Here is a 19,251-nt window from a genome sequence, read left to right as displayed (position 1 = left end):
ACCAAACTGAGAATCAAATCAAGAATTCAATCCCTTTTAAATAGCTGCAAAAACAAAGCAAAACAAAATAGGAATATGCCTAACCAAGAGGGTAAAAGACCTCTACAAGGAAAACTACTGAAAGAAATCATAGACAACACAAACAAATGGAAACACATCTCATGCTCATGAATGGGTAGAATCAATATTGTGAAAATGACCATACTACCAAAAGCAATCTATGAATTCAATGCAATTCCCATCAAAATACCACCATCATTCTTCACAGAACTAGAAAAAAAAAATCCTAAAATTAATATGCATCCAAAAAGGAGTCCTCATAGCCAAAGCAAGACTAAGCAAAAAGAAGAAATCTGGCTGCAGATGACTCTCAACACACAAGGGAAATTTTCCTAGAGTTTGGGTGCGATATAATTTGGCATTCATCTTACAGTCTTCATTAGGTCATTCTTTTGTGACCTTTCTATAGTCCTTTTGGCTAATTTATCTATGAGACACATTTATTTAGTCATTCATTGTCTCTTAGGTTTCATTCCTAATTTGCACACCAAAATATAATTCAGAAAGTCCTAATCGATACATACATTTATCTAAAAAATCAGAGAAGCTAGTATCTACACTAGAGACTTGTCAAAATATTTGTGGCACTGACAACAAAAATTAGTTTATTTCTAAAACAGCTCATCAGTTGAAAATTGTATATTTAAGAATTAATTTATTAAATCCAAGTGTTACTCAGCCAAACAAATATTGACATGATGTATCATCACAATATGCTCTCAATAACAGCTTTTACATTGCTAAGTTTTGCCAAAAATTCAGAGATTTATGCCAAAAACGGGCTCTCTGAATTTGTCTGCCAACCTTAGCCAGTGTTTTGCGTCTAGTAATAAAATTATGACATCCTCTATATAGCAAAGCAGATAATAGGGCCATACATTTACTTTTAAAATGTTGACTATTCTCTTTGTTGCTATAAATGTGTGTATTTACCAAAAAGGAGTCTGTAAGTGCAGCGTTTATGTGGATTGCTGAATGTTAAAGTTTTCAAGCAAAATGAAATCACAGAAATATTAAATAGCAATCTATGAAGATTATTCCAGGTGTGCTCATTTTGAAAAAGTATTTCAATACAATTCTAGGCCAATTAATGATAAATATGATTCACATTGTGAACGTTATATAGACCTAGGAGTCAATCTCATCTTAACCTTAAGCATATTAACTGAAGTCTCAGCTTCCTGAGCAGCAAAGTGAAGAAATTAACACTGGCATTTTGTGAAGAGATTAAGGATTAAATGATATAATGTCTGTAAAGTGCCTCACACTGTGCCCAGCATATAAAAATGGATTTGTTATGCATCTGCATGTCCATGATTACTATACTGGGTAATTTTGGTGTTTTTGAAATGTGTAAATTTTGGAAAGTCCAAGAAACGGGAATGAATGGATGTTAATCACGTTTCATCTCCAGGATTTAACAATATGCAGCATATGGCTAATAACGTTTGTTTAAAAATAAGAGAATGTCTTGCAATTAAAAAAAGTAGTTCATTTGAGAGAATAAATTCCTACTATAAGCAACAGAAACATGGGTAAACTGGTTAACCAAATACTTTGATGAAAGCAGTTACTTTATGTGAGACACAGTTCCAATTTTCAAAATGTTCTTTCATGTATATTTGAAAGAATATTTCAAATTATGAAGTACTTTCAATTATAAAGTACTTCCTGTGTATTATGGACAAAACAATTTGGAAACCCAGTTTCAGTCATGGTCTTAGACTTTTATAAAATTTATCTTTTAGAGACAAATTCTGTATTTAATAATTGCTAGAATGGAAGAATGTACAAAATGTAATACTTGCAGAGACAGTTAATACCTACTGCTTTGGAGGAGGGAGGAAAGGCTCAGTGGCTTTGTTAAAGAATGAGTCCCAGGTTTTCCGGGAAAACAAATGGGGTAAGTAAAGAAATGAAAGCATAAGCACATGGCACCTCAGAGATAACTCAACATTATTTGTAGTTCAGGGTAGTGACAGTGTAAATTGGGGAAGGAAACTGTAAGGAAGAGAGCAGTAGTAACAGATGACTCTAACACAGACCAGTTCATGAGGGCCTTGTATGTCATAAACAGTGTAGACTTTCTATTCAGTAGGATTTTGACTAATGAAGCGATGTAATCACATTAAAAAAAAAAACGAAACTCATTAAAGCAACAGTGTGAAAGAGGAAATGGAGAGACTAGAGGCTCTTATGATAGTATAAATGAGATTAGGGTTTTAGTTACAGTGGGGATGACTATGAGATACTCTGTTAATAGCATCAAGAGAATTTTGTGATTGGGTTTGATACCCCGAGAAAGGAAAATCAGATGAGTAACAGATTTGATGGTTAAGAGAGCCTTAGTCAATTTGAAGGATATGGTTAATAGATTGGCTAAATTGAAGCTTTCAAGAATATTTATTTCAATTAATGGTTTAATAGCCTAGTTTGAATAATGATTTACCCATCTCCAGCACTAATCAATAGAAGGCAGTTCCAAAATTTCTGTATTAAAGAAGTTTATGGGCAGCAATCTAGTAGGAAGAGGTTTTTAGAAGAGGAATCTTGCAACTGTACTTGTAAGACACATCTGATAGGGCTAATGAATTTGGGGGCACAGTCCCTACTCCCACTACTGGTTGGCTTATAATATCCTAGAATTTATCATATTTATATCACATATACACCATGCATTAAAAAGGGGTGCCATACATTATCATGACACACATAGTACTCTGAAATGGAATTTAAGCCTTACATATTCTTATTTTTGTGATTCAATACACCATCTAGCATAGCACAGAAAACATATACTAAAAAATTCTCCCCGTATAATGTGCAGAGTTTGAGTCAAATCATGGGTTCAAATTTCAAATCTCAGCTTAAGCCTCTTTCTTCTTCTATAAAATGGGGAAAATAACCTAGAATTGTTTTAAAGAATGAGATGATAAAAGTGAAATTATTTGTCAAAATAATTGACACATAGATGTTCAATAGATTTCTTTTGGATAAATCATTATTTTTGGTGTGGTTTCATAAATGGCCTCAGGAACACTATCAGTTAACTTAGAATCACTCCATTAAAGTATATAAATGCTTCCAATTCATGAAGATTTCAAGGTCTTTGGGTAAAAAACATGGTAGATAGTTTTAATATCTTAATATTGGAGTGGAGGAATTAAATAGGATTATTTTCTTCCCACTCACTTTCCTTTTTAACAGCTAATTCTAAGAAAAACATTAAAAAATGTTTGACTTGAAAACTTTAAAGGTTGTGCAGTGAGTCAGACTGTTAGCTAGCACCTTTACACTGAGGCTACTTACCAAGCATTTGAAAGTGCACTAAGACTCCAGAACATATTCTAGTTACTTTGACCCTTTAGACCCCATTCTCTTCTACAAAGTCAAAAGGTAGCCTTCTCATTAATTCTCAAACCATGTGCATGGGAGGAATCACCAGGACTCCTTTTTACAAAAGCTCTTGTGTATTATTCCAGACTTAATAAATAAGAATTCAATGAGTGGTTTCCAAAAATCTGTATTTTTAATTTCCTAGGTGACTCTCCTATCACCCAGGTTTGGAACCTACCAATCTAACCAGTTACAATAATCCCATTCTCTTCTCAATTTTTTTTTTTTTTCCATCTGTAAAATGGACAGGCATTTGGAAGTGCTGTGATGTATCACTTAATCAAAGGGATAGATTCTGAGAAATGCTTCCTTGGACAAGTTTTTCACTATGTGAACATCACAACGTACATATGCAAACCTAGATGATGTCACCTACTACAAACTTAGGCTATATGGTACAGCCTATTGAGCGTATTACTGTACCAAAGACTGTAAGCAATTGTAAAATGATGGTAAAAGTACTTGTGTATCTAAACATAGATAAGGTACAGTAAAAAACAGTATTATAATATTGGACCACAGTCATACGCAGTCTGTTGTTAGACGAAACATCATTATGTGGCAGATGACTATAAACTCACTTCTATGACTTAGGGTCATTAATCATCTTTGCCGTTTTTTGTTTCTTTACTACGTGTGTTATACACTGACTCAACAGGTGTGCTGATTAAGAGCTCTAATAATAAGAGTAGTCAATATGGTTTAAAATATAACAAAATGTATTTTCATTAGATATTAATTATGAACCAATAATGCATGTCAACTGAATACTTCAAATCACATTCTGCACAAAGAATTACAGATCACATTTAATAACAAAATGTTTAGTTGTTTAATAAAATGTTTTCCAGAACTTACAATATAATTTTCAAAACCAAAGAATAAAAATATTAAATATATAACTTTATGGCACAGGACAACATAAATTTATTTCTGCAACACAGCAGGCAAACTTTTGTGCTAGAAAGAGTGAAGAAAAATCTAAATTAAATCATAAAGTCAGGAAATGAATGTTCATAAATTTCTGGTTAACTGAGGCTCATTATTTATTGTAAGAAGCAAGGGCCTTTGAACATCAGATTTTGTTTATAAAAATAAAAACTTCCTCAAACATCAGATTTTTTTCACCTCAGCAATTTGTTTTTACTTTGATAATTCATAATCCTGCTGTTTGTCACATTTACAAATATCTGGTAATTTCATAAACTACCAATGGCACACTTCAAATGCTGAAACTGATCAATTTTTTTCTATTTTGTTTTCCCCCAATGAACCTAGGGCCTAGAGAAGATACTGAAACATGCCAAGATAATAACTGGTCTTAGAGAGACTTTACAGGAGCTATTTAATGAAAGCCACAACATTTCTAGCTCTAAAGAGCCAAACACAATCCCTGCTTCCAGAGTTCACCATTCAGAATACAGCAGGTCAAGCACTGATTCTGAATCATTACAAGCTTTAATATCATCTTTCAAGGTTTGCATAGATACTGATTTCTTCTGGAAGGGCAAATAAAACCTTCCCATACACACATCATTCTTTGGATTCTCATAAGGGGTATTCTGAAATCTGTATGTTGACAAGGCCAGTAGATACTTTTTCTCTAACTGCCTTCTACTACTTAAGACTATTTTCCCTTTCAGTTTCTCCCCAACATATACCTTCTGCAGTTTTGTCTGTCCAGTAGGCTTTTCTGTAAAACTCTGCTACACCTTTCTGTTCCCCTTCACTGTTTTCCTCTGTTGCTTTGCCACTTAACAGAAGTCTGGTGATCTGGGCTTCCCCATCTTTCCTTTCCTGGCTTCTTATTCACATAGGTGACTAATCTTAGCACCGCCTTAAAAGTTGCGTCTTCAATAAATAGATCTCATCAGCACTTCTGATCTACATTTCCTTGAGCTTTTTTTTTTTTTTTGATCTTCAGATCTTCTGTGCAATAATACTCTCTTCCTGTTATTTAGAAATATTACCCTCAAAACACCAATGGTTTCTTGAAGACACTTGTTTTAAAAGTTATATCAAGAGATTGATAAAGGAATGTAAAACTCAGCAAAGGATGCTTCTACTGTATTGTGAATTCCCACCATTACTAGTACTGGATCCCTCAAGTCCACCATTAAAACCTGGTATGGGACATCAATTTATACACATAACGGTTAGATCAAAATTTTAATTTTTTGGTTGATATTAAACCGTAATTTATATAGTACATGAGGTTTGAATCTTAAAAAAAGGAAATGATAAAAATTTAATATAGTTAACTGTTCACTGATATGACTACTGACTTTATCATAACCTACAGATTTAATTAAAAATTAAACTGAGTCTACGAATCAGATTCTATCAAGCAAATTGCCATCCATGATCCAAAATTCTTTTTTTTTTTTTGAGACGGAGTTTCGCTCTTATTACCCAGGCTGGAGTGCAATGGCGCGATCTCGGCTCACCGCAACCTCCGCCTCCTGGGTTCAAGCAATTCTTCTACCCCAGCCTCCCGAGTAGCTGGGACTACAGGCTGTGCCGCCATGCCCAGCTAATTTTTGTATTTTTAGTAGAGATGGGGTTTCACCACGTTGACCAGGATGGTCTTGATCTCTTGACCTAGTGATCCACCCACCTCGGCCTCCCAAAATGCTGGGATTATAGGCATGATCCACCGCGCCCGGCCCCAATCCAAAATTCTTTTTATCTTTTTTTTGAGACGGAGTTTCGCTCTTGTTGCCCAGGCTGGAGTGCAATGGCACGATCTCAGCTCACCACAACCTCCGCCTCCTGGGTTCAGGCAATTCTCCTGCCTCAGCCTCCTGAGTAGCTGGGATTACAGGCATGCGCCACCATGCCCAGCTGATTTTTTTGTATTTTTAGTAGAGACGGGGTTTCACTATGTTGACCAGGATGGTCTCGACCTCTTGACCTCGTGATCCACCCGCCTCAGCCTCCCAAAGTGCTGGTCTTTTTATCTTTTTAACTCAAATGAATATATAAGATTCGGTAAATTTTAATGTTCCAAATTGTTCTCTAAAAAATTATCAGAAGCTTCCAGTTAACACAGTTAGCTGATTCATTTACCCCCAACAAACTACCTGTTTGTGTTGTGAGGTAGCAATCAAAGACTGTATGATCTTCTGTGACAGTAGTACCCTTAATTCATACGCATTCCCTCTTCACATGAAGAGTATGGACAACAAAAAGGGACAGATGAGTCATCTTTCAATACTCATTGACTCTTGTGTTTTCATAGTATGTTAAATGTCTGATTTCAATTTTACAACAACAAAAAATACCAATATTTATTCTGAAAGGCAATCGTATGTTCCAAATAGCAGATATTAACAACTTCCAACACGATCTCTAGGAATAATCCGCAGTTCTGAACCATGTTTTAGAAAAACATTTCCTATACAAACAGACAAAACATAAAGTTAGGTTTCTAAAAATCAAGCTAGCTTAATATTCTGACAATTCTTACATATAATAAATGATTTAGTAAACAGTAAAATAGGGACAAAAGCTCAAGCATCATTAAACCCCAATTCCATGCTTTTTAAATCTTGTTCCTATTCTCATCTTTACAATCCAACAAATGCTTAAAATTTAAAGTAACATCAGCCATAAAAAGGCTGACAAATACTTTCAGCAAGTAACAATGTGAATAAATTTCATCATGAATATTTTCTTCAATACATAATAATATATCTAAGGACAGAAAAAATGTAAATTACTACAAGTGACAAAAATTTAGATACCCTGACATATTTGGGGTCAGTTGCCTGCTGAGATTTTCTTCATATCCAATGATATGCTCATTCAGTTTTTAAAGGTAATATAACAAGCAATCTGTTTGAGTTAGCAGTAATTAAAACCACTGTAAACTGCTGAAAGTTTCTCAAATAAGAAAAAAAGAAACCTCTGTCTAATAAGTTCACTGGCATACATACAATAAAGTGCCTCATGATTTTCAATAAACCTTTTAATTTAATAGAAGTCTACATTAAAAACTACTGAAGTAACAAAAATTTGCAATTTCAAAATCACTCTACACTTTCTCTATAGCTGAAGTTCAACCACAAGGCCTATGAAAACAACATAATTTTGTTACAATAAAAAAATTAGAATAAAATTTAAAAATAACTACTGCTCTAGAATAAGGTTACATTGAAGCATGTCTAATTTAAAAACTTTAGATTATTAGCCCAAGAGATTACATTTAAAAAATATAAAACTATGTTTTAAAAAGTTTTAGACTACTTTCGATAAAGTATGAGACTACTTTCACCCTGCCACCTGGTTAGGACACCAATATATCACCTGTATAAACTTAATGGTTTGAAGATCTGAGTCTAGACTCAGCCTCTGGAAATGTAAATGACTATATTAAAAAAAGAATAGCACTTAATGAATGCTTTCTATAAATAATCCGAGTTATTAAGCAGTTTACATTCACTGTCTCACAACTACCTTAAGAGGTAGGTCAAAAATCCTTATTCCAATGAGAAAGCAATCTTATCTACAGACATTTTGTTATATATAATAAATCCCCTTAATGCTTAAGCCACTATTAGGTTTTCTGTTACTTGTAGCCAAAAACATCTATAATCGATATACATAATGAAACAACCTATTACTTAAACACACAGGTAAAGACTGGTATATAATCCCTACCAAATAGCTCCGTTATATTAAAATACTGTCAAGTATAATTAGAATAACTTAAACATTCAGTGTCAATTGACATGTATAACCCCACCCACTCCTCCATGAGTTTTCAAATAGATACTCACCAGCAGTCTGTGCAGGATTTATTCCTATTCCATCTAGAAAATAAGTTGTAAAATCACATACATTATTTCTAAAGCTAAAATGGTTTAACAGTAGCAAGAAGAGATTTGCCAAAATAGTGCTGCTGTGTATACAGGCACAAGCCAGACAACTTAAATCCAAGAACACGAGTGACAATCTTTCAGGTAAATTATCTGTTGAAACCTACTATTCTGCATTCATACGCATTGACGGGTTAGACAAAAACGTCTGTCAATGCAATGATCTTGGTAAGTTCTATGGAATATAGGTTATTCATTCTATTTTGCCACATAGAATTAAAAATAATGTTTGTCATTTCTTCCAAAAAACGAAAAGCACTTAGGTATGCCATGAATCATCTTCGTATTGCTCTGGGTCTATCTTAAGGCTGGGAGAGCTCACAGAGGCATTTATTTCAATGCACGTTACTAAGTTATGAACATAAAACTTTCCAGAAAGTAAGCCAGCTTTTTCCTAAAGAGAAAAACGTCAATGTGGCAGAATGCAGAATATTTTAGAGTGAGAAATTCTGTCTTATCTAAGTTACATCATGCACAGTAAGCCCATCTCCTGTTAGTCTATCCAAACTGCACGTGGGCAACTCATTAGCACGCATCAATACCACATTGTATACCTAAAACACAGTTAAACTCTCCCTGCAATCTTTATTCCTCATTTTATTTCACTAATGATTAAGACTAATTTCATCATCGATTATCAGTGTTCCAAGATATTAAGATTTTTAATTATATACCTAAAAGTGAATAAAATTCTCATTATTGTAAGCCTGTAAGAAACCATTTTTTATCAGGAAGATATTAACAAAGGTATATCCCTGCTTAACTTTCTATATTCTAAAGCATTTACTAAACAACTTTACTTAATGAAAAAAAAACTTGCTAAATTTAAAAGAAAAAGTCATTTTCAGTTATAATCTGGCATGAACTGGTAAGGACAAAAGAGTGCTATACTATAAAGTGCTATACTATACCACAAGCACAAGGAAATGAAAGGAGTTAATTATGAACAATAACCCTGACTTAGTGTTTACCAATAAGTATAACATTTATGTTGATATACATATATTTGGGGCTTTTTGTATTTAATTTTTATTAACTTGGTTCCTTTTAAACCATTTTGATTAATTTCAGGTAACACATAATTTTAAAATGAATTCTTACCATTGGTAATAATTGCACTTGTTGCAGCAGGAACTTTAAACTAAATGGAAGGAAAAAAACAATATATATAGGTATACATATATAAAACTACAACAGATAATTAGCAAGAATGGGATACAAATACCATTTTTATAATTCTAAAATATGATTAATCTTTTAGAATAAGTGAAACCATTGAGGAAAGTACAGTTGACCCTTGAATGACATGTGCAGATTTTCTTCTGCTTCTGCTACTCCTGAGAAAGCAAGACCAACCATTCCTCTCCCTTCTCCTCAGTCTATTCAACATGAGACAAGGATTAAGAAGACCTTTTGGATGGTCCACTTCCACTTAATGAATAGTAAATATACATTCTCTTATGATTTTCTTAATATTTCTTTTCTGTAGCTTACTTTATTCTAAGAATACGGTATATAATACACATAACAAAATATATATTAATTGCCTGTTTATCAGTAAGGCCTCCAGTCAACAGTAGGCTAAAGTTTTTGAGAAATCAAAAAGTTGTATGCAGATTTTCAACTGCACAGGGGGTTAGAACCCCTAACCCCCATGTTATTCAAGGGTCAACTGGACTAAATAATTTCCTTTATCTGTAAAAAAGAAATAAAGAAACCCTGTACTATAATCAATGCTTTCTATGGTATTTCATACACCATTAAGTGTAAAAGTTTACCTTATTTTATGTATTACAAAAATGAAAAATCACTGTCTATTTATGCCCAGATCAATGTTTATACTCTTTAGGACTTACCCATCAGTTTTGTCATTTATAATTCTCTTGAATAGCAAAAAAGTATATGCAAAATAGACTGATGAGATTATTCCTAAAATTTCTCCATAGAAATTGCAAGATCTGAACAGATGCTCTGTTTAATGGGTGCTGCCTACAGAAGATTTTCAGGTAACAACCAAAGCTTGTATTCCTTACATTCTCCTTAAATGATCTGTTGATTTAAAGCTCACAGGATTGCAACAGTCCAATTATGTCATTAGGAAATAATAGTTAACTGTAGATGATGTTACCTAGACAATTATGTGAATGCCATTTGGCCAACAGTGATAGCAAGCTTCCCCTGATCTATTTCAGAGATGTTTAAAACGACATGTTTTTTAAATCAATGAAATGTGGTATGGAATTTATTGGCAGCTAAAAGGTAGATTCCATCTCTTAAAGAGACCAGCAATTGTCAAAGTGTGTTTATGTCTTCATAGTTTATTCACTGGTCCAACAAATACTTATTAAGTATGTTTGTGTTATGGATTAACTTTATAGATATTATAGTTGAGTTTTGTGATCAAGTAAGTTTGGAAAACACAAGTTTGGAGTCTTCTCAAGAGCCTTTCATATATTGCTAACAGAAATGAAGTGTTTCTCATACTTTCTGACCAGTAATCCCTGTTCTTCATGACTTTTTTTTTTGGTGGTACTATTTTGTGTATGGTTCTACTTGCCTGGGAAACTCTACTTTAGGCATTTATAATCATCACATATACACAGTTGGGAAAAACTAAAAGCTTATTTTAAATTATAAATTGAAGAATCAGCTTTTAAAATAAGGCCTTAAAAATGCCTGAGAACAATTATTTGTTATAGTATTCTGTACATATTAATAATAAACACATTTTAGCACTTTGGGAGGCTTGAGGCAGGCAGATCATGAGGTCAAGAGATCAGGATCATCATGGCCAACATATTGAAACCCCGTCTCTTCTAAAAATACAAAAATCAGCTGGGCATGATGGCGCGCACCTGTAGTCCAGTAACTCAGTAGCCTGAGGCAGAATTGCTTGAACCTGGGAGGCGGAGATTACAGAGAGCTGAGATTGCACCACTGCACTCCAGCCTGGCAACAGAGCGAGACTCCGTCACCAAAAAAAAAAAAATAATAATAATAAATATATTTTAATCTCAATGTGGTATACTCTTATAATTGTGTCCTTTTAAAGATTTAAAAATTTTTAAAGAATTTCAAATGTACTTGAGTAAACTTAAAAATGCATCATAAATATTTTGCACAGGCCATAATCTCAAAAAGAATTTGATCAAACACTCAAAATAATTATAGTGCTCTCAGATTTCCAAAGCTAGAGTCCTACAAAGTTTTTAGTTACCCTAGTGATTGAGTCTTACTTTTACATCATACCCACTTTAAGATACGCTATGTATTTTCTTAGTCACACCCATGTAGTAGCAACCTATAACTTTTAAAACCAAAAGCAGTTGCTGACAGTTTTTCCCTTAGGCAGAATGTGGAAGAAATGGTTAAACTAAAATAGGAAGAGCCATCACTAGTGATGTCAAATGTAGTATATACTCCTTTTTTGTCCTACAATACTGACAGGTTTTCTACTGAATGCAAAGTATCCTTTTATGCACTCCTGTTTTCATTTATTTTCCTCCTCAGATCCCCTGTAATTCTTATCATTTAGGCTGTAAAGGGCTCTTTGAAGATTTCAACAACTCATTACTTACCCCAATCATGTGCTGGGAAATTTTATTATTGCTTACTAAGACAATTTTAACAGAGATTTAAATCCAGACTCTTGCTTTCTTGAGTCAACTTTTGTTCTCAATGAATGATTCTACAATGTCATCTCGTGAAAGCCCCTCTCACAATGACCTGTAAGTCATATCCTTGCTAAATATGTAACACCTATAATTTATAATAGTGATCCACTTACACCTAATGAATAGTAAATATACTTTCACCTAGGATTTTCTTTTCTGTAGCTTGCTTTACTGTAAGCTTTACTTATAAGCTACATTAATCAATATATATGGTTGTGTGGTGTTTCTTAGTTTATTCACTACTGTATGTTAAGATTTTCTTCTACTTTTATTAGAAAACCAAGATCACAAAAATGCCTTTGCATTATAAAGGACACATAATAAAGTATCTACAAAATATAACAAATATTAATGAAAGCTTGTATAGATCTACTTCTTAAATCTGGAATTTGTAGATTCTGTTATGCTCCAGACTAGGAATATTTCTTGTAAGTAATCTGTGCAGCAAAAAATAATGACAATGCTATATTCAGATTTGTGTACCATCACATTTTTCTTACTCCTTTGGCATAAAGAATATATCATCAATAACACAAAACAAATGCTACTAGTTGGCAGTTTAATTCCGAATGAATGACAAATGATGTCAGTAATTCCTGACAATACCAGGACATCTGAGCACTGACGAATTGGCGGACTTCCCATAAATTCCTTAAGTATAGGGCAGGATTCTGTATGAAGCTATTTCCTTATTAATGTAGTTATGAAAACTATTTTTCTGTGACTATAAACGTTTCTAAATATTCTGAACCAAAACATTTTGATTTGAGTTACAATGTACTGGTTTAGCACGTTTAGCTTCACCAAATTTCAGTAAATAATGTTTTTTCTCAAAATCACTTGATCTGAGAGAAGGACAGGCATTAACTACTTTCAATTTACTGAAAAAGAGGGATTTGCATCATGTCATACAACTTACTAATGACAATCCAAAACAGGAACCCTAAGTCTCTCAAGTCACATTTGGGTGCCATTTCTACCAGATCAAGCTACTTTTCCAAGTGTCATGTCTAAAAAGTTACATTATAGATGCTTCTAATAATTTTGAAAAAAAAAAATTCTTATAAAACAGAAAACTGAAGCATGTTTTAAAAACTAGACACTTCAAAACAACAAATTTTACTGACATTCCACATATTCATATAGAAAATTTGAAAACTGGTAAAGATTTTACAAAATTGTATTTCTGGAATCAAAACTAGTAAAATATAAGTACATAGAATATAAGGTGATATGATGTTGCATTTTAAACAACATTTACAAATCAGTACCTTTTTAATTTTCGTAAAAATTCTCCTTATAATTTTCAATGGTTTAATTAATAAGATATGACAATTTGTTTAACTCATGATTCTTATATCTGAAAGTAGGTCTTAACTATCATCCTACTTACAACTTTTTGATCACATTAACCTAGCAATGAAGCACATGGAAATGATGAGTCAGCATGCAGGCAAATCTTAAAGATGTTTGAAACATATTGGCAAACTGCATTCCATAAAGCTTGTCCCAACTTCTGTACTTACTTCTTCTGCTGCAAACTTTAAGACTGCTGTGAAAGGTGTACTTTCAGGAACACTGAGTCTGCAAGAAAAATTTTAAAACGGCTTCTTTTAAAAGTCAACATTTTCTTAAAAAGCCCTTTTGTTCCTTATTTCCGTGACTGCAGCCAATCTGGACAAAGCTGTCTTTTCAGTTTCAAAGTTAGTGCTTTTGATTGCATACTACATTATTTAACTCAAAATAATGATAACTTTAAAAACTCCTACAGCAAATAGCCTTAGAGCTAGGATGATGACCGAGCTCCACTTGAGAATTAACCTCTACAGGTGTAGACATATATATTTTCTAACACTTTGATATACCTAAGTCTAGCATATGGACTGTTGTTTGTTTCTAAAGATGGATTTCAAAGAGGGGAAGCTCTCCTTGGTCTTCAGTCCACTTTACCTCCCATCTAAATACCTAGGCACTTGATGCAGTAATATTATCATTTTCATTACAAGTAGAAGGCTACTTGGGAAGCATCACTGAATCATAAAGCTTTTGATGAACCTTCTGTGTACTCTTAATAATCATGTCCAAAATTCATAGACCAAATTGATAAAAATACATGAAGTTTATTATGGCAAAGCCAATAATAAATTGATTTTTCCACCATCATTTAAAATGGGCTAAGTAAAATCAAATAACATTTGAAGAGGGATGTTTGACTTTGTTAACTGACTCATATAATGGCAAGTATTTTAAAGATCACCAATACATAGATTTTTTTTTTTTTTTCTTAATGACTTAGTTCCAGGGTCAATCTGTATTAATTTTCCAATTAAAAAAAATCAAGAAACTTACTTTTTACCTTAAGAAAATACTTAAAGACACAGTAAGAGGTTTTTAATTTTTTAAAAAATAATGATTCCTAAGGTAAAATAAATTACAATCAGTAAAAACAGAAAACAATCTTTCAAAGCAGAGGAGACTGACAAGCTACCATTTCTCACTGAAACGTCTCTATTTGTCACCATAGTATATTGGATTATTCTTAAGTGTCTTAATACTAGCTACCATTATTCTTAAGTGTATGCCCAGGCTCCTCACTCAGTCTACAGATCTATGAATGTAACAATCATTATATCAGGAACGGCATATGGCAGCAGTTTTCAGTAACAGAAATGTGAATAGATTTCTTGGCTGCCCTCATTCCACAATTCCAAAATACTATTAAAGCATGAAAATGGGTATCATTTTTACCCTTTCTTTACTAATGTTTTTTGGAGATGCAGAAAATAAAAATATCCTAAAGGATAGCCATTTGTTTAAAAACTAATGGACTGGCAATGTGACAGTTTACAAAGCAGACAATGTGACAGTTTACAAACCTTGTAAATTAATTTACAAAGTTCACAAAGTATTTCTGCAGTATATATGTAGTTTAGAATCTGAGATTCATTTTCCTAGAACTCTATCTACATCAATCAGAGAACATCTAAACTCTTAGAAATCCATTCATTTTTAAACTGGAGACTTGGAAATATCCCTACAATATAACTAGATGTCATATTGATGCTCATTAAAATAAGTTTCTATCTGTATATTAAGTTGGTGAGTATCCACAGAAAAGCCAATGGAATAAATAACAAATGAAACCATCTTTTAATGCAAGTTCTAATTGGCAGAAAATTAGAGAAAATGAGAGTTACAGTGACTCCACAGATCTTCTCTAAAGTTCTATTTGCTATGCCAATCAATGACAGACTGGATAAAGAAAATGTGGCACATAGACACCAGGGAATACTATGCAGCCATAAAAAAGGGATGAGTTCATATTCTTTGCAGGGACATGAATGAAGCTTTAAACCATCATTCTCAGCAAATGAACACAAGAACAGAAAATCAAACACTGAATGTTCTCATTCATAAGCAGGAGTTGAACAATGAAAACACATGGACACAGGGAGGGGACATCACACCCTGGGGCTTGCCGTGGGTGGGGACCTAGGGGAGGGATAGCATTAGGAGAAATACCTAATGTACATGATGGGTTGATGGGTGCAGCAAACCACCATGGCACATGTATACCTATGTAACAAACTTGCACATTCTGCACAAGTACCCCAGAACTTAAAGTATTTAAAAAAANAAAAAAAAAAAAAAAAAGTAGTTTCTAGGTGGGCCCAGTGATTCACACCTGTAATCCCAGAACTTTGAGAGGCTGAGACAGGAGGATCACTTGAGCCCATGAGTTCAAGACAGGCCTGGGCAACATAGGGAGACCCCGTCTCTATAAAAAACAAAAAACAAAAATATTAGCCAGGTCTAGTGGTGCACAACTGTGGTCCCAGCTATTCAGAAGTCTGAGGTGGGAAAATAAATAAATAAATATAGTTGTATTTACCAGTCATTTCATAAAATTGGTACTTAAATTATCATAGTTTTGAATAAATTTACATTAATGAGAATTTTTAAATTACTGGCATCATTTGTTCTTTTAATATCTCATATAAACAAAATAGTAACATAAATTGACAAGAAATTATCTTACAGACTAAGTCCACAGGTAGCTAAAGAGGGTGAGATTAACTCTGTGGACAATTACAAAGATCTTCATAGAGGTGAGATTTTTATTATAAAATATGTTGTGGTCATGAGACTGCATTCTAAGCACAGAAAAGAACAAGTGTAAAGGAAAGATTAAAAGAGCTAGCTTGTCAATTTGAGAATGGGGAGGCTGAAGCTTTATGTATATGATTGTGGTACTAAGGACTGGAAGAGAAGAAAATGTGCCAAATAAGACAGGAAAGATTTGAAATAGACTGAAAAAGCAAAAGCTGTGTTTTTAATTCATCCCATGTATAGAAGAATGTTTAATTTCAATAAAAATTCTGCAACCTAATGTCAATACCAATAGTGCTTCTGTTAACAAACAAAAATCAAAACCAAAAGTAAAAACTGGCTTTTCTAGAATTCTACTATTAGGTGCTGCTTAACTTGGGGGAAGTTTCTCTATCCAAGTATGTTTACCTGCTTGACAGGCAAAAAGTGCTATTAAAAAGCTAAAATATGTTTTCCCACAAATCTGAGTTGCTTCTGTTAGTGCCCAAGTACCAGTTACCATTTACGTTGAAAAGAAAATATAGCACAGATACGCTTGTACAAACATTTACATGTTATGTGTATTTTACACACACACACATTCTTATATACATATACAACTACACACACTCATTCATACACACTCAACAACAGTTGTACCTACTAAATTCATTCAGTCACCACATATTAACTGAATTAATGTTCCAGGCTCTTAATGATACTGTCCTGCTCCATCCTCTTTCCTTCTCACGATCTCTTTCTAGAGTACACTTGCATACTGATGAGAATAATTCAGTATAGAGGGAGAAACCAATAATGAGGAGAGAGGGGGCCACTGGACTCCATCTACTTTAATCTTGACTGAAATAGATGGGAACCAGAGCTCAAGTGTTTTTTCATAGGAGTGAAGTCATTTTTCCCATTCTAACAGGATGGGAGACTGAAATTAATGGATTTATCGATGTAGTAGTAGGTTTATATTGGTGGAAAGATGACAGAATTTCCCTCTAATGGCTTGAGAGCAAGAGAAAGGGAGGACGGGGAGAGTTTGAAATTTTTAAACAAATCTTTCTGAGAATAAGAAGGAAAATGAGCAAACCTGAAGAATGTAGTAAAGTGCTAGTCACTATTGTTATAGTCATGAATTTAATGTAAAACCCACCAGTCTGTTATTTTCTCCAGGGACATTCAGCTATGTACAGGGAACACAAATAGCTGGTTTACAGAGTTAGTGTTTCACTAACCAAAATATGCTGGGAGGAGGGACAGGGCCACCAGAGTTGAGGATGCTTGCATGAGAATGATTTAAAGATAAACTAATGGACTCTTAAGGAGCAAGGTAAGGAATACGAGTGGGAATAGCTATAGATTAAAAATCACTGTGATTAACGGACTAAATGAAACGCTGTAGAAGAGAAATTACAGTAAATCAGGTAGGAGAGACTGTAGTTATCCATAACAGTGCCTGTAAACGACATTTTAGAGACGGAACATTTAGAGACGGAATCTGGAATCTTAAGATTCTAGGCTGCAACCATGAACACCTGAGATAAAGTGTAAAAAGGGTATTTTGGAGATGAAATAATCAAGGGAGCAATAGGCTGAGAGGTAGGGATCATGGGTTGGCGAATCACTGAAATTTATCACTTCGGCTACATAGGACACAGTACTAAGTGTATTATTTATGCAAAAAATCCTATTGTAATTATGTTCTTTTCCACATTTCATGCTACTTCCAACTGCAATAACCTCAAGAGTGTGTACTTAAAATCTATCATTCAACTGCAAAGGATAAGTAAAGGCCCCACATGGATCAACTATCCCCTACTTATGCATTTTCCCATTCTTACTAAATACTCTATTAAATCTCAACATAGGAAGGGTGTGATCTGAGTCTCATTACTTTGTGATGCCCGATTATTGAGTTACTCATACACACAAAACTCACAAACCGCAGAATAACAAACATTCAAGTAATTTCAAAGTTTGACTATCAGGATGGAATGTTTTCCCTAACTTCCTCAAACAGCTGCTTAAAGCGGTGAAACGTTTTTCTAATCTCCAGGAGATGGGGTCTGTTTAAGCAAATTACCAGAACCTGGCCCACCTGTCCCCCCGCTCCACCTGACCACCAAATGAATTCCGAGGGGAGGTCACTAATAAGAAACACACCCACACCCTCGTGCCGGGGCCAGGCTGCCAAGCTGACACTTAGCGAGCAAGTACGGACCTCTCCTCACAGGCTCCAGCGGGAGAGGCTCCTGGAAGGGCGCGAGCCAGGAAGGCAGAGAAAACGAAGAGATGAAGACTGCATGGGGTAGTTGTTGAAAAGGCTAGGATCACCCCCAGCCCCGTCTTGTCCGGCCCCAAAAGGCCCATCCCTGCCGAGCTACTCACACTTTGTACGGCAGCCGCGGATCCGACGTCAGCGTGATCTTAAAAGAAACCTTCGACCTGAGGAAAAGAGTGGAAGAGAGTCAGGGTTGGACAACAGGACCAGGGATGAAGGCGGTCGGTAAGCAAACACTTACATGGTGGTGTCGGGATGAATCTAGAACACAAGCCAACCCCGCGGGGTAGCACGACTTCCTCCACTGTGCCGGGGACTGCCCGGCGCCACTCACATCCACGTCTCCCTAGACAAACTGGGGACCTCCGAAATTGTTGCTATCCAAAGCACTGCCTGAATATCGGCCCCAAGATTTCATGCTACATCGCGCTATTAAATCACAAATATCTTATGCTTTTGCGTATAAATAGCTGAGAAAAAAGCATGGATTATGTGTATAAAATATATTTTTAACTTTACTTATTTGCTACAATATTTTTAGTCAGGCAGAATAATCGTGGGCATAGACAGTAGGACCCCAGGTCCCAGCTGGTAGGTTGGGGCGGAAGTAAGGGTATAGGGTAGGCAGCTGAAGAGCGAGACGGACTTGGGGCGAGGCTGGGGGCGGGTTTGGGGGCGGAGATGGGGCGGGGCTTGGCCAGACGCGCTCCAAAGTTGCTAAGGCAACCTGAGCTCAGGAAAGCTTAATTGGTGTTCCAGAAGCAGGAATTGTAACACTGCTTTATCATTAGTTTTCTTCTGTCTTTCCAGCAAACCAATCCTGTTGTATCCCTTACATTTCTCATAGTTTCACCTTCACACT

At 34.7% G+C, this 19,251-nt stretch overlaps 1 protein-coding gene across 2 annotated transcripts; it reads right to left on the bottom strand.

Moving 5' to 3' along the window:
* Positions 1 to 6,438: 6,438 nt before the first annotated feature.
* UFM1 (ubiquitin fold modifier 1) lies at positions 6,439 to 18,765 on the bottom strand. Of its 2 annotated transcripts, XM_017519228.2 has the most exons (6): positions 18,631 to 18,765; positions 18,497 to 18,553; positions 13,537 to 13,594; positions 9,438 to 9,477; positions 8,238 to 8,270; positions 6,439 to 6,853 (listed from the first exon to the last, which is right to left on the bottom strand). In XM_017519228.2, coding segments are annotated over exons 1-6 (258 nt in total). In that variant the 5' UTR covers positions 18,633 to 18,765; the 3' UTR covers positions 6,439 to 6,785. The 2 variants fall into 2 exon arrangements, with proteins under 2 accessions (XP_017374717.1, XP_017374718.1); XM_017519229.2 differs by lacking the exons at positions 18,497 to 18,553; positions 18,631 to 18,765 and adding an exon at positions 18,330 to 18,487.
* Positions 18,766 to 19,251: the final 486 nt, after the last annotated feature.

This window comes from Cebus imitator, unplaced genomic scaffold (genome assembly GCF_001604975.1).
Source record: "Cebus imitator isolate Cc_AM_T3 unplaced genomic scaffold, Cebus_imitator-1.0 Scaffold730, whole genome shotgun sequence".
NCBI lineage: Eukaryota > Metazoa > Chordata > Mammalia > Primates > Cebidae > Cebus > Cebus imitator.
The sequence above is the reverse complement of the archived record's forward strand: the minus strand, read 5'-3'. Positions and strand labels throughout refer to the sequence as shown.